We start from the raw sequence: 23,099 nt of genomic DNA, 5'->3' as shown, positions 1-23,099 counted from the left end.
ATTGTCTAATGCCTAATGCAGTTCCTGCAAAGATGCAGGAAAGGTGTTGGTATTATACAGATAAAAGCAGTCACTTGACCCCCTCCCCTCCCCAATCAATCAGGTTGTTCCATTTGGTCAATTAACAGCACAGAGTTAAGAGGGGGAAAAAAAACAACTTTTTACATTCAAACATACTAACTTATATCAATTCTACAAGGCCACAGTCAGGCTTTTACACAGGGTTTCAGCATCAGGAACATACCTGTGAAGAGAATGCAATTAGATCCATGTCATATCAGCTGAGGTTATTGGTTATTGGTCTTGCATGAAGAAAGTGAGTAAATTAACTATATATATATTTATATATTAACTGTAGTCTAACTGTATTTATCACTTAAAAACCTCACTTTAAAGGCCTCACTGTCTAATGCCTAATGCAGTTCATGGTGAACAGATGGTAACATGATGTTAATAAACTGCCTCAAAAAAGAATTGCTGTGTACAGGATAACAATGGCCGTATACGTTCCCAAATCAAAGTACTATACCACATCAGAAAATGACTGAGTGATATAGCTGTACCCTCTATGCCCTAGCACTGGGGGTATGATAAAAGACGCTATGTTCTACTAGGCACCGGTGGGTAAGTAAAAACACCTCTATCAGTGAGGATCCTACCCACAATGGTGGCGATACAGAAAGACCTGTTGGTTATACACATGTACCATAGAATGCAAACAATCTCAGAGGTGTGCGCAGTCCCTGTATAGTCTGTGTCGGTAACCTAATGTAAGCGCTAGTGTAATCAAGGGAACATGCAGAAGTGCTTGGTAACAGAATATATCTGCTCACAGCGCAGATGCCTTAGCAGATCAGCAGCCCTGGTCAGTGGTGCGATGACGTGTACTAAATAATTCTGACGGTAAAAAACACTGTCAACCCCTACTCGTTGAACCACACTGGCTGTAAAAGATAATATCCTCATACAGGTCTATTGCCTGTATCATGTACATTTATTACGTATAAACTCTCTTTAGCTCTTCATTAGGATCTGGGTAAATACTGATGTTACTTTCTTGCTGTTGCTATGGACGGCGGCTGCTGCTGCGTATTCAATCCTGTCACAGTGTTTCCTTCTGTGGCAGGGACGCTATTACATAGCATCTCACTTTGACAGGGCCATCAATGATAGACCCCAATTACGCCCTCTTTGTCGCTCAGCACAGACACATTAAAGGTCTTCACCGGTCACACACAATTTCTTGTATTTTTAAAATAATTTCTAACCAACATTAACCCCGGAAGTACCAGATTGATTACAATACTCAATATCCCCCACCATTTTTATTACATTGTACTTTGTTTGACAGTAAAATCAGCACGCTATTACTGCTGTATACAATCTAATGGTGACACTGTATCCTCCATCCAACTTTTTTCCCCCCCAATTTCTGTACCCCCCACCCTTTTCTTTTTTTTATTTACATCGCTATTTCATGTGCAAAACTTTAATAAAATACAAGTTAATATTATTTATTAATGTGTTAGAGCCTAGGTTGGCAACCCTGTCGCCATTCGCCACTTGTGGCGAATTGGCAAAGTGTTGCGAATTGTAGTTTTCCCAGCGTAATGGTAAGCGTGGCGGCAAGTGCGACTATGCCAGCGGTGCTAGTGCTGAGGGGACGGGCTGCGGACGGTGGGTGGGAGGCGAAAGAACCAATGAAAGAACGGTGGGGGCAGAGCACAAACCCCGCTGGCAACTGCACCACAGACTCCTGTTCCGTGCTGTGCTAGGCAAGGTAAGAAGCTGGCCCGAGATGATCATGATATTGGGGGAGGTGGGATTATGGGAATAAGATGATGATGAGAGGGAGGGGTGAAATGAGATGATATGACGATGGAGACAAAATGAGATGATGATGAGGGTGGTGAGGAAATGAGGAGGGCGGGGAGGAGATGAGGGCGGGGAGGAGATGAGGAGGGTTGTGGTGGTGAGAGGACGATGAGGAGGGGTGGTGAGAAGAGGAGGGGGGTTGAGAGGATGAGAGGGAGCATGAGGGTGTGTGAAATAATCTTGGAAGTAGTGCGAGAGAAGTATTAAGATCAGTATAGCTCGCCCTGCATGACTGCTGGTATGTTATTTATAAGTTATCTGACCTTTGTCATTTGTTTCTACATTTCACTCCACGTATGCACCAATTTGCACCATTTCATATTCTATTTCGTAAAAAATGCCCGCAGGGCGCTCAATACACAAAGCTCTGCCAAGAATGTTTTATGAAATAGAATATGACATTTTCAAATGTGCAACATACAGTAATACCTCAATTTTTACATGGTGTGGCTATTTTCACTTCTCATTCGCTACACCTGTGGCTACATTGAAAAATAGGTTGCCCACTCCTGTGTTAGAGCAAGCAAATGATCAATCAGATAACGAAACATGCTTCTCCCCTGTGTGAATTCTCTGATGTGTAACAAGAGTATCTTTATACATAAAGCATTTCCCACATTCATCGCAAACAAACGGTTTCTCTCCTGTGTGAATTCTTTGATGTGTAACAAGAGTTGAGTAGCAGTTAAAACATTTCCCACATTCAGAGCAAACAAATGGTTTCTCTCCTGAGTGAATTCTCTGATGTATAACAAGATTGGATTTCCTGGTAAAACATTTTCCACATTCAGAGCAAACACACGGTTTCTCTCCTGAGTGACTTCTCTGATGTCGAACAAGATTTGAATTGCAGGTAAAACATTTTCCACATTCAGAGCAAACAAATGACTTTTCTACTGTGTGGATCCTCATGTGCATATTAAGATCATTCATACTACTAAAGCATAAGTCACATACAGAACAAGGAAACGGTTTCTCTCCTGCGTGAACTGCCTGATGTTGTTCAAGATGTAAGTTGATGGCAAAACATTTCCCACATTTAGAGCAAACAAATGGTTTTTGTTGTGTGTGAATTATCTGATGTCTAACCAGACCTGATTTACTAGGAAAGCATTTCTGACATACAGAGCACTTGTGCGGTCTCTCTGCGGTGTGTTTGCTGTGGTGAATTATATAAGATGTTTTATTATTAAAGTCTTTACCACAATAACTGCACTCATACTTCATTACCGACAAGTTCTTGTGAATTGTCTGTGCATTAGCGTTTCCTTTGTCACACTCCTTAATATGAGTAGCTGCATATTCTGTCCCTGTATGTTCTCTGAGAGTATCAGTGTGGGAGGCTGTGAGATTTCCTTCTTCACATGAAGTTGATTCCTTAAGCAAATTTCTCACAGTGTTTCTCCGTATTTTGCTTGGTTTATTTTGCCTCAAGCCATTTCCTCTCTGATCACTTGTAATAACACTGTTATCTTCATTTACACACTCTGGTGAGCAGAGAGGGGTGTGACATCCTGCAGGTGTATTACTGCTCATGGATCCATCTGTTGGAAAGAAATTCACTGTGAGTTACGATGTTCATTAATAGCTTAAAATAATGTAACATTTCTAGTTGAACATTTCTGTTAGTATGTAAGCATCCGTCGTAGGCTCCGCCTCCGCCAAGGTTCAGTCGCCTGATTGCTACTGCAGGGCAGCCAGGAAAGCGGCTGGAACCAATCCGGCGTCTGATTCGCCGGTCCTACTATTTAGGCTCAGTCATTCCACCAGGAAGTTGGCTGAGCATAAACCTTGTGGCGTTTGCTGGTCGCCAGCACCCTGCCTAGTTGCATCTTGCCTTGCCTCACTTACATTGGACTTCGCTGCTGTCTCCTACCATTGAACTCGGCTTACTCTCGACCATTCTGCTCTGTCCTACCCTCGTCCCGGCTAAAGTTACCCTTATGATCCGCATCTCTCCTACCCTCAACCTCTGTTTGCCTCCTACCTGACCCGGCTATACACTACTACGAACCTACACACCACACAAAAACTCGCGTCTCTAGGTTGGTGTTTTCTAATCCCCACCTCTGCCTCGCGGTCCTGTCCGGTTTGTGGCGACCATCCATCTCTAATTGCAATAGGTATGTGACTGGCGAAGGCCAAAGCACCTAAGTGGTTACCTTACAGATTATATAAAGGTACCTGTCTGGTACAGATGTAGAGGTTATAGCACCCATTAACGCAATGTGTTATTTCACAGTACTGCTATTGAAAACACATTATTTAACTTGTTATGTTATCCATTAATGGTGTAATAACGTCTGTTATATCTGTATGTGGAATAACGCCAGGAGTACTCAGGTGAAATAATAACACACAAATAATCACCTAGGATTATATATAGCCCCCTGTAGTTGCACTCTAGATAGTACACTCAAAATGTGTTCAAAACATATAGCTAAAGGCAAATCGCGCGGAACGTACGTCGGGGAACGCGGTGACGTCATCACGTTGACGCATGCGCGGCTTGTGTTTGGAGTCACGGCTTCTCCAGAGATCACACGGAGCTTCGGCTGCTTATACCATTGCCTGCAGGAGTTTTATATCAGGTCGTATACTACCACACTGGGCTTTTTCTAGGCCATATCCTATGGGGTCTTCTACTTATGCGACATCTTGGTCTGTTACCACATATGAGTGTGTGGGACCCTGCGTTTATAGCCTAACTTCAGATTAAGTTGCTCCAGATATTTCACAAAGCCCTAATTAGAGCTGTCATTCATCACCATACGCAGGAGGTTATATGCTATATACTAGACCATATTTTGTTCGCATTCAGCTCCTTTTATGCCCTACCCTGCGCTGTTCATTACCACAGCATTATCTTGGTTTACCACACATGTGCGTGTGGGATTGTGCAGCCTTAGTATAGCTTTCGATTTGCCTTTAGCTATATGTTTTGAACACATTTTGTTCATACTTTTGCACCGTGACACCACACATTTGGGGATTTTATCTATGCACTGTTGTGCATTTTTATAGTGTCTCGTCGTTTTTATAGCATTCTATTGAAGTATTTGTTATTTTCATTTGAGTGTGACCTTTCTGCGGTGCATCCTATTTAAGGATTAGGCAATTGTTTGGCCTTCTATGAGTTGACATTATACTATATTTGGTCACCTATCTAGAGTGCAACTACAGGGGGCTATATATAATCCTAGGTGATTATTTGTGTGTTATTATTTGTGCTTTCTCCCTTGCACCAGGTAGACTACTTTCTGTTTTTGTGTGTGTGTGTGTGTGTGTGTGTGTGTGTGTGTGTGTGTGTGTGTGTGTGTGTGTGTGTGTGTGTGTGTGTGTGTGTGTGTGTGTGTGTGTGTGTGTGTGTGTGTGTGTGTGTGTGTGTATATATATATATATATAATATATATATATATATATGTACTCAGGTGAAAGACAGATTAGAGAAACCCAGACAGACTTAGTGGGATCCTCAAAAATATCCAGTCTCGACATCCCACCTATAAACGCAGCAGCTGGTGATAGAGATGAACCTCAGTTTCACAGGACTGACATCCCTATTACAATGAGAGAAACCTCCTCTTACCCAGTGAGCTGAGGTTCTGGAGATTCTCCATCACATCCTTGTAAGACCCCCTGTGTCCTTCTAAATACTCCCATTCCTCCATGGAGAAATAAACAGCAACATCATCACACTTTATAGGCACCTGAAACACAGAGAATCCCCACTCAGTATTCAGATATAATAACTGGTCCTGTAAGAATCTATTACTTATGGAAAGCCAGGTGAGCAAGGGAGAGAGGAAAATACAGATACATAGAACAAAGTTTGTACAAGACCAGGCTGAATGAAGACATAAAGATGGTAAAATGTAACAGTGCCCAGCAGCCCTCACCTCTCCGGTCAGCAGGTGAATGATCTTGTTGGTGAGTTCCAGGATCTTCTCAGACATCAGCTTCTTGTCATTGCTTCTCTCATGTATCAGGGAGTTAGTTGGATGATCCATGTCGGGTCTCTGGGTCCTGCAGAATCCTTCTGGCACACAGGGACTGCTGCTGTCTGTGACATACTCACCGTGCTTCTTCACAACTATATAATCCTACATATTGAGACAGTAATAAATATCACTGTGCAGAGTAAGAGACAAACAGGGATATGTGTCACACAGTTCAATGATCGCATAGGATCACAAAAGGCCCCAGTAATTGCACTCTAAATAGGCATATACTCTAAACATATACCTATATATATATTTTGTGGGGGCTCAGGGGTTTCCAAAAAGAGCTTGCTGGGGTTCTGTGTTTTGTTAACCCATTCTCAGCTGTTCCAGCTGGTGGAGGTTAGTGGCTCCTTCTTCCCAGGTTTTAAGCCCGCCCCTCCCCACTTCCCTAGTTTGCAAGTTCCTCATTCTGCTGGATATAGACCCACTGTGGTCTTTCTCCCTCCTAATAGAGGTAAATGAGAATTTTAATCCTAATAGAGGTAAATGAGAATTTTAATCCTAATAGAGGTATATTAGTATTTTATCTGGTAGTGTTAGGACTTGCGAACAGGTGTCTGCCTTGACGTGGCTCGCAAGCTTACAACGCTTTGGCCAAAGGGTTAAACTAAATGACCCTATTTCAAGAGAATAAATAAAGTATTTTACTGTGTATTTCTGTCATGTTGGATGTAGCATTGGGCTTCTCTGTCGTCTGTTCTATACATATGCCACGCTCAGTAGCACTCCATTTTGACACATATACATATAATTTTTGTGGGGGCTCAGGGGTTTCCAAAAAGAGCTTGCTGGGGTTCTGTGTTTTTTTAACTCTAAATAGGCGACACTAACAATAATAGTGTCAGCTCAATGAAAGCCAAAATAGCCTAACCCCTCAATGGGGTCAGCCACTAAGGTCACACTAAAGTACACGAAAATAATAAAGTTTTATTAAACCAATAATAAATTAAAACCCGACGAAAAACCATAAAAATGCATAGATAAAATCCCCATGCGTTGGATGAAGGCAAGCAAGGTAAGTAGTGTGTTATAATGCTTAAATAGCACAAACAACAACAATAATGCTGCAATCAGGTGTACAGTCACATATAAGCTGTGCACAAGGCTGTGCAAACAAGAGAACAACATGCAGAGCCTTCGGCAGCAAGACAGTGCTTATGGCCACCAGCAGGATCAAAGCAGGTCATACAATAGGGTAAGTATACAACCTGAAAGCATACAGTGTATGTAGGCATGTGAAAAGCTGCAGCCCAGGAGCGTAACCGAAGCAGACCTTGCCTCCAAACAGCACAGCGTGATCGTCAACGGGCTGACGCCACGCTACCCCGACGTACGTTTCGCGCGTTACAGTGCGCTTACTCAAGGCAGTCACCCACCCGCTTACTCAAGGCAGTCACTCACCAACCCAGTCAGCCACCCACCCACCCACTCAGGCAGTCACCCACCCACCCAGACAGTCACTCACCAACCCAGTCAGTCACCCACCCACCCAGGCAGTCACTCACCCAGGCAGTCAGTCACTGTCACGGGAGACCAGGTTTATTAACACCTTTTTATACCAAGATCATTGGATTGCAGGTGTGAGGGAAGGGGTGGTTAGATATCTGCATATCATCTGCATAGAGATGATACCCAAGGCGAAAACAGTTGATGGAGGTCACCAAGTGATAATGTGTAGAAAGAGAGGGGGAAAAAAAATGAGGTGTCCCAGAACAGATACCAAAAGACAGATTAACAGAAGACGAAGACATGTTACCAACAGAGACAGGTGTCGGCTGTAGTGAAAGAGATAAGAGAGGTGTCATTTTGACAGTCACCAGCAGCTCTCACCTCTCCGGTCAGCAGGTAGACAATCTTCAGGGTGTGATCCAAGATCATCTCAGTTATCTGCTTGTTGTCCTTGTTCATGATCAGTGAGTTAGTCAGATCCTCCGAGAATGGTCTCTGGTCCGTGTGGAAGTGTCTCACCCTGTGGTGACCTCTGCAGTTACTGATATATATTGTACTTGTATTTCACAGCAATATCATCCTACACAAGGGGAGAGAGAGAGGGATGTATATATCACCCTGCAGTGACAGAAAAGGATACAGTCGGATAAGTGTCCCTCCTGTCTGTGTCACCCTGCAGTGGGAGGGACAGATGTGAGAGACTGTGGGTCCTGTCTGTGTCACCCTGCAGTGGGAGGGACAGTTGTGAGGGTCTGTGTATCTTGTGTCACCCTGCAGTGGGAGGGAGCCAAGCACTCCCGGTAGCCGACTCCTCTTGAGCCACCAAGCTGTGTAGGAGTCAGCCGAGAGCCCTCTTGCAGGCTGAGGGAGGTGCCACGAGGGTGCCTTGTCTCATGGTCACCAAGATGGCGGCAGATTGTGTGCCCATGCAGAGAAGCAAGTCCTGAACCTTATTGTAAGGCCCAGTACCCACCGATCGAATATTCCCAGGTTGGGACAACGCTCCCCAGCTAGAGGATGGACAACCTAGTGGCCGTGCAGCAGTTCCAGAAGAGAACTCAGCCAGCGGCACAGCTATGGAGCTCATCGGCAGGCAGCAGAGTGCAGCCATTGGGCGGGAGGACCAAGCAGGCCACAAAGAAGACGTTTTGTGTTCAGGGGTCCCAGGCAATCAGCAGACGGAAGGGCTGGGGGATCCTGAGGCAGCCTGAAATGGTCTGTCCAGAGCCCCGGCTCCCACGGATGGGCATGCCGGTGAAGTTACCAGGGGAGGATGCTCTTGTGACCCAGTCACAGAGAGCCAAAAAGGTGGTCAGTTGCCCAGGCGGAGGTGCAGTTGCAACTGCCGCCCCCCACAGTGGGCTTTGCTCCCCAGCTTTTGGTGCCCACCACACAGATCATCGCTCCCCTGCATTTGGAGCCTACGCGCATGGGGACACGCAGGCAGGTAAAAGATTGCAAAGAAATGGTGCTCATATGTCAGTGTGTGCTCTGAATATAGTATATCACACAATTGTTATTGAAACAGTAATTGGCACACTGTAAACGCCCTAAGTAGCTTAATGTTCATATACAGAGGGACAAATGACCTAGCTGTGTCCACTTGACTACCACAACCAATGGCCTTTGTATGTAGACCTCTCTCTATGTATAAACCTCCCCAATAATAGGACCACAGGTACATATAAGGGCTAAAGCCCATTACCTGCCCTTGGGGGTATCCAGAATGGGTCCAATATTGCAGTGTTCCGAAGCGTGCAATCCTGCAGGGTAGAAGCAGCAAACAGTAATGTAGAGCAAAGGAGCACAGCAGAAAAAAGGTCTTCCAAAGGAAAAAATAATTAGAGGGCAACTCCCAGAATGAAAGTAAAAAGGTTCAAACCTTCATTCTGGAGTTGCCCTCTAATTATTTTTTCCTTTGGAAGACCTTTTTTCTGCTGTGCTCCTTTGCTCTACATTACTGTACGCAGGCAGGTAAGCCAGAACAAGCCCTGTGTCGCTATGTATATACTGACCCCCATTGTGACCATTACCCTGACAGTGTGACGGAGGGTGGACGGCCGGAGCTCAGCGAGTGGTCCCGGGGAGGTGGTGCGGGCAGACCTTGATCTCGAGGGCAGTAGAACTCGGGCTGTCAGGATCATGCCCGATCTCTTCCCCGGACCCAGTGTGATTTTGTACTGGGTACCAGCCCTGGTTGCTCTGGCCAGACTCTAGACTGAGAGGGGGACAGTTAGGGAGTCCCTGGGTGGGTAGGGAACAGATTGTGCAGGGGAGAAGGAGATCCTACTGACAGGGCATCAGGGGGTTGCTCGCACCCGAGCCCAGCCAGTGCAAACGTTCTGCGGGCTGGAGGCATCCCCGGAAGCATCGTCTGTTAACCGCGCCTGGGATGCCTGCAAGCTGGCAGGCTGGGGGACAGTGTGAGAGCTCCCCGGAGACCGCAGCCGGGACTAGGTGAGTACTGCCAGCAAGAGGTTGAAAGTGAAGCGGCAGTGATGGCTGTCTATAGCCCACCGCTGGGAGATCGGGAGAGCCAGGCTCTGCCCGATGTCCTGGTAGTAGCCAGGGTAGAAGGCTCAGTGGAGCAGGGGGAGATAGCTCCCCAGGTCGCAGCTACCCAGCGGGAGTGGAAGCGAGAGATGTTAGAGAGAAATGGGGTCCTTGCTACGGATGAGCTGAGCGGGACCCAGTGGGTTGATTACCCGGTCAACACCGAGGGTCAGCAGCCCCTCCACGAGACTATGTGCAGTGGCTCTGTGGAAGGGAGAGGATAGAGGGGGAGATCAGGTAAGCGTAGGGGTACTACCGAGACTTAGTGACCCATTATAGTGCACTGACTGACCCGCTGACTGAAGTGACTGAGCAGCGGCTTATGGTACTGGCAGCCTGGTACCCCGAATGTGGAACAGCGTTTCAGGCTCTGTGGACCTGCCTTGGTGCAGTCGGAGCAACAGAGACTTGCAGCCCTGTGTGACCCCAGGTGGTCAGAGATCACAGCACCAGAGGGTGGGTAGTAAGGGTGGCGGGGGGAGACGGGCTTATTGCTGCAGTGGAGCCTTGCACTACTGAACTTAGACTTTGGAGGGCAAGGAGTACAGCAATGCTGGAGGACTTTACCGGCCAGAAGGTCTCTGCCTCGACCCTGAGATCTCAAGGACTTTCCGGCTCAGGAAGCCACCTGGTAAGGTGACTGTCCTGGAGCCTTCATCTTGAGGAGATGTGACGGTAGGGGTAGCTGGCCTTCATAATAAAAGGTGGCTGCCCCTAAAATCCGTGTGTAATGGGCGGTGTCAGCTCTTGGGGTCAGTAAAGTGTATTAACGTATCCCCTGTAACCAGGCTCCCTTAAACTGTCCCCTGTGAGTTTATAAGCTGGGGGTGTCCTGTGTGTTTAGGACCCCTCATAGGAAATAGCTGCAGGACCGAGACTTTGGGAACAGGAGTTTAAAGGGGAAAACTGTATAAAAGGGGGGACAGGGATGTGGTAACTTTACACATGTATAACAACACTTTATTCCCTGTAAAGTAAAATGTATTCCCCATTTTGTAAGGTAGCCTGTTCCCCATGCAGCTTAGAAAAGACAGTCAGCTTATAAAAGCTATGTGTAATGATTTCTGTCACGGTAGGCTAGTACTTTTACACCGAAACCACTGGTATCACTAGACGGGACAAAGTTGTTGAATAAAATTAGGTTTATTCTGGCACGCCAGCAGACAAAACAAAGATGCACAGAACAAGATAAAATACCAACTGGGGGCCTGGGGAGTAGACTCTAGCCTCGCTAGGTGCAGGGGGCTGGGGAGCAGTCTCTAGCCTCGCTAGGTGCAGGGGCCTGCTTCAAGAAGACTTGCCCTGTCCGCTTCTTGTCCAGGATATCAGAGTGATGATCACACAGCAGAGCCTCTGACATGTATCTCCAACTGGTTGCAGTCAAGATCCAAACGCCTTCCCAGAATGTCTCTCAGATAGTCTCTCTCTGATGCCTCTTACTTATATAGCCCTATGTGGCTATCATTTACATGGGACAGGGGCTGCTGGCCAAATCAGAGCAGACCTGATTGTCCACTCTCTCACACTCACCAAATGTCTTTAACACCTCCACGCTCCCAGCCTTCGTCTCCAGCCACATTTCCCTGCAGGAACCTCGGCTGATTAAATCACTGAGTACCCCTTAGGCTGACAGCCCAGTAGCTCCCGGAAGAAGTCTTTTTGGCGAAACGGCCGTAGGAGCGGAGCGGAGCAGAGACAACCCTCTCACTACCCCTAGACTCCCAGACCCGTGTGGAACGTGTGGACTACACTGATGTTATTTTCTCTGTGCTGGGACTCCTGCAGCTGGTCTGTACTGTGCTGCTTTGTCTGCCTCACGCTTGCAGTTCTTACTGATGCTGGGCTGCTAGCCCATGGGGACTTGCTGCTTTACCTGCCTTACTTGTCCTACATTTCAGTGCTCACTGCTGCTGGGCTGTCAGCCTAAGGGGACTTCCTCACTGCCTTATTTGCCCTATGCTTTAGTGTCCACTGTTGCTGGGCTGTCAGGTCACATCTCAATACTACCTGCTACTTACCATCAGCATTAGGCTGTTCCAGCATCTTTCACAGGGTCTTTTGTAAACTTACCCTTGTGGCTTTACCCTCATTATTTATTATTATTTTTTAAGCCATTTGGGTATTTTCTGCTGCATGTTACACATCTCCCCCGGCAATTATTATTCTGTGACTGTTATGTTATTGTGTTATTCTATGCTATATTTGTAATGTCTTTGATATCTGATTCACAGTTTTTTGACTAATTTTTCTGCGCTCTGGTTTGTCCATTTATATTATCTGTTGAGTTCTCACTTTGATCGGCCGATCTTTGTTACACTACTAGGGGAATTTTCTTTCCCCTGGTTCTGTTATGTTCTGTTGGAACTCTTACTATTTGGTCTTTCCAGGTTAGGGGTTGATTTGTGTTAAGTTATTATTAATTATATTTTGCAGCAGTTTTTCATGTGGTATGTGTTTGAGTTTGTCTCTTGTGTTTTTATGATGCATTGCTAATAAAGTCCATTTTTAATTTTTATATTACATACTATTTGAGTGCTCCCTTATTTTGACCCTTCTTTTTTCTTTTTGTGTTTATATACATACATACATACATACATACATACTTTCCTTTTAGAGATATATATAAAACAAGAAAAATCTCTCAATAAAGCCCTCTGGTATACAAAAAAAATATCACAATTATTAATAAGATCACAAACACTCAAAATATTAAATAATCCGCAGTATCCCTAAACTGAGCGAAAGTGTCGCTTACACCTGAATGATTCAAAGTGAAAGTATAGTAACAATAACCCAGGAGGTGTGGGGGCACGTGTTCAGCCTCCCACCAGTTACAGAGGCCGAGGTGTGGGGGCACGTGTTCAGCCTCCCAGCGGCCGAGGTGTGGGGGCACGTGCTCAGCCTCCCACCAGTTACAGAGGCTGAGGTGTGGGGGCACGTGCTCAGCCTCCCACCGGCCGAGGTGTGGGGGCACGTGCTCAGCCTCCCACCGGCCGAGGTGTGGGGGCACGTGCTCAGCCTCCCAGCGGCCGAGGTGTGGGGGCACGTGCTCAGCCTCCCACCAGTTACAGAGGCCGAGGTGTGGGGGCACGTGCTCAGCCTCCCACCGGCCGAGGTGTGGGGGCACGTGCTCAGCCTCCCACCGGCCGAGGTGTGGGGACACGTGCTCAGCCTCCCAGCACTTCCAGCGGCCGAGGTGTGGGGGCACGTGCTCAGCCTCCCACCGGCCGAGGTGTGGGGGCACGTGCTCAGCCTCCCAGCACTTCCAGCGGCCGAGGTGTGGGGGCACGTGCTCAGCCTCCCAGCACTTCCAGCGGCCGAGGTGTGGGGTCACGTGCTCAGCCTCCCAGCACTTCCAGCGGCCGAGGTGTGGGGGCACGTGCTCAGCCTCCCACCGGCCGAGGTGTGGGGGCACGTGCTCAGCCTCCCAGCACTTCCAGCGGCCGAGGTGTGGGGGCACGTGCTCAGCCTCCCACCACTTCCAGCGGCCGAGGTGTGGGGGCACGTGCTCAGCCTCCCACCAGCCGAGGTGTGGGGGCACGTGCTCAGCCTCCCACCGGCCGAGGTGTGGGGGCACGTGCTCAGCCTCCCAGCACTTCCAGCGGCCGAGGTGTGGGGGCACGTGCTCAGCCTCCCAGCACTTCCAGCGGCCGAGGTGTGGTTGCACGTGCTCAGCCTCCCGCCGCTTCCAGCGGCCGAGGTGTGGGGGCACGTGCTCAGCCTCCCGCCGCTTCCACCGGCCGAGGTGTGGGGGCGTGTGCTCAGCCTCCCGCCGCTTCCAGCGGCCGAGGTGTGGGGGCACGTGCTCAGCCTCCCAGCACTTCCAGCGGCCGAGGTGTGGGGGCACGTGCTCAGCCTCCCAGCACTTCCAGCGGCCGAGGTGTGGGGGCACGTGCTCAGCCTCCCAGCACTTCCAGCGGCCGAGGTGTGGGGGCACGTGCTCAGCCTCCCAGCACTTCCAGCGGCCGAGGTGTGGGGGCACGTGCTCAGCCTCCCAGCACTTCCAGCGGCCGAGGTGTGGGGGCACGTGCTCAGCCTCCCAGCACTTCCAGCGGCCGAGATGTGGGGGCACGTGCTCAGCCTCCCACCACTTCCAGCGGCCGAGGTGTGGGGGCACGTGCTCAGCCTCCCACCGCTTCCACCGGCCGAGGTGTGGGGGCACGTGCTCAGCCTCCCACCGCTTCCAGCGGCCGAGGTGTGGGGGCACGTGCTCAGCCTCCCAGCGCTTCCACCGGCCGAGGTGTGGGGGCACGTGCTCAGCCTCCCACCACTTCCAGCGGCCGAGGTGTGGGGGCACGTGCTCAGCCTCCCGCCGCTTCCACCGGCCGAGGTGTGGGGGCACGTGCTCAGCCTCCCACCTCTTCCAGCGGCCGAGGTGTGGGGGCACGTGCTCAGCCTCCCACCTCTTCCAGCGGCCGAGGTGTGGGGGCACGTGCTCAGCCTCCCAGCGCTTCCACCGGCCGAGGTGTGGGGGCACGTGCTCAGCCTCCCACCGCTTCCAGCGGCCGAGGTGTGGGGGCACGTGCTCAGCCTCCCACCGCTTCCACCGGCCGAGGTGTGGGGGCACGTGCTCAGCCTCCCACCACTTCCAGCGGCCGAGATGTGGGGGCACGTGCTCAGCCTCCCACCGCTTCCAGCGGCCGAGGTGTGGGGGCACGTGCTCAGCCTCCCACCACTTCCAGCGGCCGAGGTGTGGGGGCACGTGCTCAGCCTCCCACCACTTCCAGCGGCCGAGGTGTGGGGGCACGTGCTCAGCCTCCCACCACTTCCAGCGGCCGAGGTGTGGGGGCACGTGCTCAGCCTCCCACCACTTCCAGCGGCCGAGGTGTGGGGGCACGTGCTCAGCCTCCCACCACTTCCAGCGGCCGAGGTGTGGGGGCACGTGCTCAGCCTCCCACCGCTTCCAGCGGCCGAGATGTGGGGACACGTGCTCAGCCTCCCACCGCTTCCACCGGCCGAGGTGTGGGGGCACGTGCTCAGCCTCCCACCGCTTCCACGGGCCAAGGTGTGGGGGCACGTGCTCAGCCTCCCACCACTTCCAGCGGCCGAGGTGTGGGGGCACGTGCTCAGCCTCCCACCGCTTCCAGTGGCCGAGGTGTGGGGGCACGTGCTCAGCCTCCCAGCGCTTCCACCGGCCGAGGTGTGGGGGCACGTGCTCAGCCTCCCAGCGCTTCCACCGGCCGAGGTGTGGGGGCACGTGCTCAGCCTCCCACCTCTTCCAGCGGCCGAGGTGTGGGGGCACGTGCTCAGCCTCCCACCGCTTCCAGCGGCCGAGGTGTGGGGACACGTGCTCAGCCTCCCACCGCTTCCAGCGGCCGAGGTCTGGGGGCACGTGCTCAGCCTCCCAGCGCTTCCACCGGCCGAGGTGTGGGGGCACGTGCTCAGCCTCCCACCGCTTCCAGCGGCCGAGGTGTGGGGACACGTGCTCAGCCTCCCACCGCTTCCAGCGGCCGAGGTGTGGGGGCACGTGCTCAGCCTCCCACCGCTTCCAGCGGCCGAGGTGTGGGGACACGTGCTCAGCCTCCCACCACTTCCAGCGGCCGAGGTGTGGGGGCACGTGCTCAGCCTCCCACCGCTTCCAGCGGCCGAGGTGTGGGGGCGCGTGCTCAGCCTCCCGCCGCTTCCAGCGGCCGAGGTGTGGGGGCACGTGCTCAGCCTCCCACCGCTTCCAGCGGCCGAGGTGTGGGGGCACGTGCTCAGCCTCCCACCGCTTCCACCGGCCGAGGTGTGGGGGCACGTGGTCAGCCTCCCACCCCTTCCAGCGGCGTGGAGGTGTGGGGGCACGTGCTCAGCCTCCCACCACTTCCAGCGGCCGAGATGTGGGGGCACGTGCTCAGCCTCCCACCGCTTCCAGCGGCCGAGGTGTGGGGGCACGTGCTCAGCCTCCCACCACTTCCAGCGGCCGAGGTGTGGGGGCACGTGCTCAGCCTCCCACCACTTCCAGCGGCCGAGGTGTGGGGGCACGTGCTCAGCCTCCCACCACTTCCAGCGGCCGAGGTGTGGGGGCACGTGCTCAGCCTCCCACCACTTCCAGCGGCCGAGGTGTGGGGGCACGTGCTCAGCCTCCCACCACTTCCAGCGGCCGAGGTGTGGGGGCACGTGCTCAGCCTCCCACCGCTTCCAGCGGCCGAGATGTGGGGACACGTGCTCAGCCTCCCACCGCTTCCACCGGCCGAGGTGTGGGGGCACGTGCTCAGCCTCCCACCGCTTCCACGGGCCAAGGTGTGGGGGCACGTGCTCAGCCTCCCACCACTTCCAGCGGCCGAGGTGTGGGGGCACGTGCTCAGCCTCCCACCGCTTCCAGTGGCCGAGGTGTGGGGGCACGTGCTCAGCCTCCCACCGCTTCCAGTGGCCGAGGTGTGGGGGCACGTGCTCAGCCTCCCAGCGCTTCCACCGGCCGAGGTGTGGGGGCACGTGCTCAGCCTCCCAGCGCTTCCACCGGCCGAGGTGTGGGGGCACGTGCTCAGCCTCCCACCTCTTCCAGCGGCCGAGGTGTGGGGGCACGTGCTCAGCCTCCCGCCGCTTCCAGCGGCCGAGGTGTGGGGACACGTGCTCAGCCTCCCACCGCTTCCAGCGGCCGAGGTCTGGGGGCACGTGCTCAGCCTCCCACCACTTCCAGCGGCCGAGGTGTGGGGGCACGTGCTCAGCCTCCCACCACTTCCAGCGGCCGGTCTCACACAAAACAGCCTGATGGAACGATATCATTCCCTATCTATGGCAGAGTATTAATGCAGGACAAATCCACACAGATAAAACAGGCTATAAACACTAATGGCTGACTAAGGCCGAGCTTATAGTGCCGGCGACACCAGTGATGCCTTTCCGGCAACCAGGTCTTTGATTGGTTCATGTGGCGGCAGCCTCTGAAAAATCAAATTTGACCGGTTTCAGAAATTCGCGCCACCACGTCGCACTTACTATAAGCGCTTGCGACGGCGACAATGGATTTATTTTCCAGCGACTATAAGTGCAGTCTAAGAGACTAATGAGTCCTGTAGAAATGTACCAATTCCTATTCAGCAATATCAGTGATGAAATTCTGACGCAGCAGCATTCATTCCAATTAGTGAAAGGGTGAGTCCTGGTATGAATTAATATGCATACAGGCATACCCCGCATTAACGTACGCAATGGGACCGGAGCATGTATGTAAAGCGAAAATGTACTTAAAGTGAAGCACTACCTTTCCCCCACTTATTGATGCATGTACTGTACTGCAATCGTTATATACGTGCTTAACTGATGTAAATAACGCATCTGTAACAGGCTCTATAGTCTCCCCGCTTGCGCACAGCTTCGGTACAGGTAGGGAGCCGGTATTGCAGTTCAGGGCGTGCTGACAGGCGCATGCGTGAGCTGCCGTTTTCCTATTGGGCGATATGTACTTACTCGCGAGTGTACTTAAAGTGAGTGTACTTAAAGCGGGGTATGCCTGTATAGGATAAAGTCTAATACTTAGCTACAGCCAAACTTGAAAGTCCAGAACGGCAAAATCAATCCAACTGGTGTAGCTGGAGGTACGGCTCTCAGGACTGCGGCCCCTCCGTCGCTGGGTGATAGAAGTACACGGATAAGTTCCACAGCGGAGGCGTATAGCAGGGTCAGGGATACTGCAGGGTACGGACAGGAAAAAGTCCACACGCACATTTCACCACCTGCTTTCCCCGGGGCGTGCGCATCGGGCGTTTTCCTGTCTGTACTCTCCGCTGTGGAACCTCTCCGTGTACTTCTATCACCCAGCGACGGAGTGGCAGCAGTCCTGAGAGCCTTCCCTTTAGCTACACCAGTTGGATTGATTTTGCTGTTCTATTTTATATTGTCTTGGACTGGGTTATAGTGGGGTGGTGTGTGTGTGTGTGTGTGTATATTATATATATATCTTCCTCCCTGCATTACTGTGTATATTGTATGTCTTTATTTATATAATGCCATTAGTGTACATAGCGTTTCACATTAGTAATACACATGACAATCATATAAAATAAGAAATACAAATAACAGATCATTGGAATAAGTGCTTCAGACATCAAAGTAACATTTCGGAAGATGAGTCCCTGCTCCGAGGAGCTTACAATCTAATTGGTAGGAACGTACAGAGACAGCAAGAGGGCATTCTGCTAAGTGCGTCTGCAGAGGGCCAAGCTTTATGTATCATGTGTATAGTGTGATCCACGGTGCTACTCATATGCTTCTTTAAGTAGGTGTGTCTTAAGTGGATAGAGAGGGTGCTAGTCGGGTACTGAGGGGAAGGGCGTTCCAGTCAGTGAGAAAGGGTTAAGGCGGGAGAGGGCTTTAGATACAAAGGGGGTAGAGAGAAGACATCCTTGAGCAGAACGCAAGAGTTGGGATGGTGCATAGCGAGAAATTAGGGCTGAGATGTAAGGAGGAGCAGAAGAGTGTAAAGCTTTAAAAGTGAGGAGGAGAATTGAGTGTGAGATGCGAGGTTTGATAGGAAGCCAGGAGAGGGATTTCAGGAGGGGAGATGCGGAGACAGATTTAGGAGAGAGTAGAGTGATTCTGGCAGCAGCGCTTAGGATAGATTGTAGGGGAGACAGGTGAGAGGCAGGAAGGCCAGACAGCAGGAGGTTACAGTAATCGAGACGGGAGAGAATGAGGGTCTGGGTCAGAGTTTTAGCAGTGGAGCAACAGAGGAAAGGGCGTATCTTTGTAATATTGCGGAGGAAAAAGCGGCAGGTTTTAGATACGTTTTGAATGTGAGGGGAGAATGTGAGAGAGGAGAGAGTGTGATCCCTAGGCAGCGTGCTTGTGATACTGGGTGAATGATGATACTTCCAACAGTAATGTGGAAGGAGGTAGTAGGGCCAGGTTTGGGAGGAAGTATGAGGAGCTCTGTTTTAGCCATGTTGAGTTTAAGGCGACGGAGGGCCATCCAGGATGATATAGCAGAGAGACATTCAGAAACTTTGGTCTGTACAGCAGGTGTAAGGTCGGGGGTTGAAAAGTAAATTTGTGTGTCGTCAGCATAGAGGTGATATTTAAACCCAAGAGATGTTATTAGGTCACCTAGAGAGAGTGTATACAGAGAAAAGAGAAGAGGTCCCAGGACAGAGCCCTATGGTACCCCCCACAGAGAGATCGATAGAGGAGGACATGTTAGCAGAAGAGACACTGAAAGTCAGATGGGAGAGGGAGGTTTAGATCCAGGATAGAGCTTTGTTACAAATACCAAGAGTATGGAGAATGTGAAGGAGAAGAGGGTGGTCCACGGTGTCAAATGCTGCAGAGAGGTCGAGTAATATGAGCAGAGTGTAATGACCTCTGTCTTTGGCAGCATGGAGGTCATTAGTTATTTTAGTGAGGGCTGTTTCCGTGGAGTGAGCAGTGCGGAAGCCAGATTGTAGAGGGTCTAGGAGAGAATAGGTGTTGAGAAAATGGAGCAAGCGAGAGAATACAAGACGTTCAAGGAGTTTAGAGGCAAAAGGCAGGAGGGAGACAGGTCGATAGTTAGAAAGACAGGCAGGGTCAAGCTTGCTGTTTTTGAGTAATGGTATGACTGTTGCATGTTTGAAGGAGGATGGAAAGGTCCCAGAGCAGAGGGAGGAGTTAAAAATGTGTGTAAGCGTAGGGATTATAGTAGGAGCTAGAGGTTTTAGGAGATGGGAGGGAATGGGGTCAAGAGGGCAAGTGGTAGAGGGAGAAGAGGCGATCAACAGCGACACATCCTCCTCTGAGACAGTGGAAAAAGAGTCAAGGAAGGCAGGAGGAGAGTTAGGAAGAGGTGTAGGATGGGAGGAAGAAACAGAGGGGATGTTCTGACGTATGGATTCCACCTTTTCCTTAAAATAGTCAGCAAAGTCCTGAGCGGAGATGGAGGAAGGAGAGGCAGCTGAGGCTTAGACTTGTGCATGCTGATTAGTGAAGAAAAGTAGGTTTGTTTAGCTATACTAAATATAGTTATATCACTTCCTACCTGCATTACTGTGGGGGAATATATATATATATATATATGATATATAAGATATATATCTATCACTTACTCCCTGCATTACTGTGGAAATATATATATATAAATATATATATATATATGAGAGATATTGATATCTGATCACTTCATACCTGCTTTCCTGTGGGCGTCCGTGCGCTGTGGCTGTAACGGGCCACTTGACACTATTGTAGTCCATGCAGGCACTGACGCTCTCTCCGCCGCAGGGGCTTCTGGGAGTTGTAGTCCTGCTGCGGGATATGCAGGGGAAATAAATGACACGGTCTGAGCTGCAGGAGAAAAAGTTTCTCATGTTAAAGCTTTTACCTTTTTTACCTCAGCCAAGACGTCTCCTGACGCTGCGTTCCACCGCCTGCCCTGTGACACGCAAGCCCTGCGTTCCACCGCCTAACCTGTGACACGCAAGCCCTGCGTTCCACCCCAGCCCTGTGACACCAAAGCCCTGTACCCGGGGACAGCCCGCTCCGCCGGAACCGGAAATGCCGTGACGGCACTTCCGGAAATTTGATGCAATCAATTTGATTATTGTTTGGGGGATTCAGATGCTGGGGGGGAGGAGAGGGGGAGCATTGAGATGCTGGGAGGGGGAGCATTGAGATGCTGGGGGGGGAGGAGAGGGGGAGCAGTGAGATGCTGGGGGAGGAGAGGGGGAGCAGTGAGATGCTGGGGGGGGGGAGGAGAGGGGGAGCAGTGAGATGCTGGGGGGAGGGGGAGCAGTGAGATGCTGGGGGGGGAGGAGAGGGGGAGCAGTGTGATGCTGGGGGGGAGGGGGAGGAGAGGGGGAGCAGTGAGATGCTGGGGGAGGAGAGGGGGAGCAGTGAGATGCTGGGGGGGGGGAGGAGAGGGGGAGCAGTGAGATGCTGGGGGGAGGGGGAGCAGTGAGATGCTGGGGGGAGGGGGAGCAGTGAGATGCTGGGGGGGGAGGAGAGGGGGAGCAGTGTGATGCTGGGGGGAGGGGGAGGAGAGGGGGAGCAGTGAGATGCTGGGGGGGGGAGGAGAGGGGGAGCAGTGAGATGCTGGGGGGGGGAGGAGAGGGGGAGCAGTGAGATGCTGGAGGGGGGAGGAGAGGGGGAGCAGTGAGATGCTGGGGGGGGAGGAGAGGGGGAGCAGTGAGATGCTGGGGGGGGGAGGAGAGGGGGAGCAGTGAGATGCTGGGGGGGGAGGAGAGGGGGAGCAGTGAGATGCTGGGGGGGAGGAGAGGGGGAGCAGTGTGATGCTGGGGGGGGGAGAGGGAGAGCAGTGAGATGCTGGGGGGGGGGGGAGAGGGAGAGCCGTGAGATGCTGGGGGGGGGGGAGAGGGGGAGCAGTGAGATGCTGGGGGGGGGGAGCAGTGAGATGCTGGGGGGGGGGAGGAGAGGGGGAGCAGTGAGATGGGGGGGAGGAGAGGGGGAGCAGTGAGTTGGGGGGGAGGAGAGGGGGAGCAGTGAGATGGGGGGGAGGAGAGGGGGAGCAGTGAGATGGGGGGAGGAGAGGGGGAGCAGTGAGATGCTGGAGGGGAGGAGAGGGGGAGCGGTGAGATGCTGGGGGGGGGAGGAGAGGGGGAGCAGTGAGATGCTGGGGGGGGGAGGAGAGGGGGAGCAGTGAGATGCTGGGGGGGGGGGAGGAGAGGGGGAGCAGTGAGATGCTGGGTGGGGGAGGGGGAGCAGTGAGATGCTGGGGGGGGAGGAGAGGGGGAGCAGTGAGATGCTGGGAGAGGGGGAGCAGTGAGATGCTGGGGGGGAGGAGAGGGGGAGCAGTGAGAGGGGGGGGAGGAGAGGGGGGGAGCAGTGAGATGGGGGGAGGAGAGGGAGCAGTGAGATGCTGGGGGAGAGGAGAGGGGGAGCAGTGAGATGCTGGAGAGGGGGAGCGGTGAGATGCTGGGGGGGAGGAGAGGGAGCAGTGTGATGCTGGGGGGAGGAGAGGGGGAGCAGTGAGATGGGGGGAGGAGAGGGGGAGCAGTGAGATGCTGGGGGGGAGGAGAGGGGGAGCAGTGAGATGCTGGGGGGGAGGAGAGGGGGAGCAGTGAGATGCTGGAGAGGGGGAGCGGTGAGATGCTGGGGGGGGAGGAGAGGGGGAGCAGTGTGATGCTGGGGGGAGGAGAGGGGGAGCAGTGTGATGCTGGGGGGGGAGAGGGGGAGCAGTGAGATGCTGGGGGGGAGGAGAGGGGGAGCAGTGAGATGCTGGGGGAGGGGGAGCAGTGAGATGCTGGGGGGGGGGGAGGAGAGGGGGAGCAGTGAGATGCTGGGGGGGAGGAGAGGGGGAGCAGTGAGATGCTGGGGGGGAGGAGAGGGGGAGCAGTGAGATGCTGGGGGGGGGGAGGAGAGGGAGCAGTGTGATGCTGGGGGGGGGAGAGGGAGAGCAGTGAGATGCTGGGGGAGGAGAGGGGGAGCAGTGAGATGCTGGGGGGGAGCAGTGAGATGCTGGGGGTGGAGGAGAGGGGGAGCAGTGAGATGGGGGGGAGGAGAGGGGGAGCAGTGAGATGGGGGGGGAGGAGAGGGGGAGCAGTGAGATGGGGGGGAGGAGAGGGGGAGCAGTGAGATGGGGGGGAGGAGAGGGGGAGCAGTGAGATGGGGGGGAGGAGAGGGGGAGCAGTGAGATGCTGGAGGGGAGGAGAGGGGGAGCGGTGAGATGCTGGGGGGAGGGGGGAGGAGAGGGGGAGCAGTGAGATGCTGGGGGAGGGGGAGGAGAGGGGGAGCAGTGAGATGCTGGGGGGGGAGGAGAGTGGGATCAGTGTGATGCTGGGGGGGGAGGAGAGGGGAGCAGTGTGATGCTGGGGGGGGAGGAGAGGGGGAGCAGTGAGATGCTGGGGGAGGGGGAGCAGTGAGATGCTGGGGGGGAGGAGAGGGGGAGCAGTGAGATGGGGGGGAGGAGAGGGGGAACAGTGAGATGCTGGGGGGGAGGAGAGGGGGAGCAGTGAGATGCTGGAGGGGAGGAGAGGGGGAGCGGTGAGATGCTGGGGGAGGGGGAGCAGTGAGATGCTGGGGGGGGGGGAGGAGAGGGGGAGCAGTGAGATGGGGGGAGGAGAGGGGGAGCAGTGAGATGGGGGGAGGAGAGGGGGAGCAGTGAGATGCTGGGGGGAGGAGAGGGAGAGCAGTAAGATGCTGGGGGGAGGAGAGGGGGAGCAGTAAGATGCTGGGGGGAGGAGAGGGGGAGCAGTAAGATGCTGGGGGGAGGAGAGGGGGAGCAGTAAGATGCTGTGGGGAGGAGAGGAAGAGCAGTAAGATGCTGGGGGGAGGAGAGGGGGAGCAGTAATATGCTGGGGGGAGGAGAGGGGG

General features: G+C 52.9%; 1 protein-coding gene across 2 annotated transcripts in view; it reads right to left on the bottom strand.

Annotated features, from left to right (window-relative positions):
- Nucleotides 1–251: 251 nt before the first annotated feature.
- The window catches only part of LOC142468142 (uncharacterized), a 493,482-nt gene continuing 470,634 nt past the window's right edge, over nt 252–23,099 (bottom strand). The window contains exons 1-5 of one of the 2 annotated variants that reach the window (XM_075574318.1): nt 19,959–20,145; nt 7,710–7,908; nt 5,775–5,978; nt 5,465–5,585; nt 254–3,419 (exon numbers count right to left, since the gene is read on the bottom strand). In XM_075574318.1, coding sequence (XP_075430433.1) covers nt 2,407–3,419; nt 5,465–5,585; nt 5,775–5,978; nt 7,710–7,787 — 1,416 coding nt within the window. In that variant the 5' untranslated portion in view covers nt 7,788–7,908; nt 19,959–20,145 and the 3' untranslated portion in view covers nt 254–2,406. Of the gene's footprint in view, nt 3,420–5,464; nt 5,586–5,774; nt 5,979–7,709; nt 7,909–19,958; nt 20,146–23,099 lie in introns of those variants that run through there. The other variant, XM_075574328.1, reaches the window with a different exon arrangement.

The sequence above is a fragment of the Ascaphus truei genome, chromosome 1, assembly GCF_040206685.1.
Source record: "Ascaphus truei isolate aAscTru1 chromosome 1, aAscTru1.hap1, whole genome shotgun sequence".
Taxonomy (NCBI): Eukaryota; Metazoa; Chordata; class Amphibia; order Anura; family Ascaphidae; genus Ascaphus; species Ascaphus truei.
This window is presented reverse-complemented; position numbering and strand designations above follow the sequence as displayed.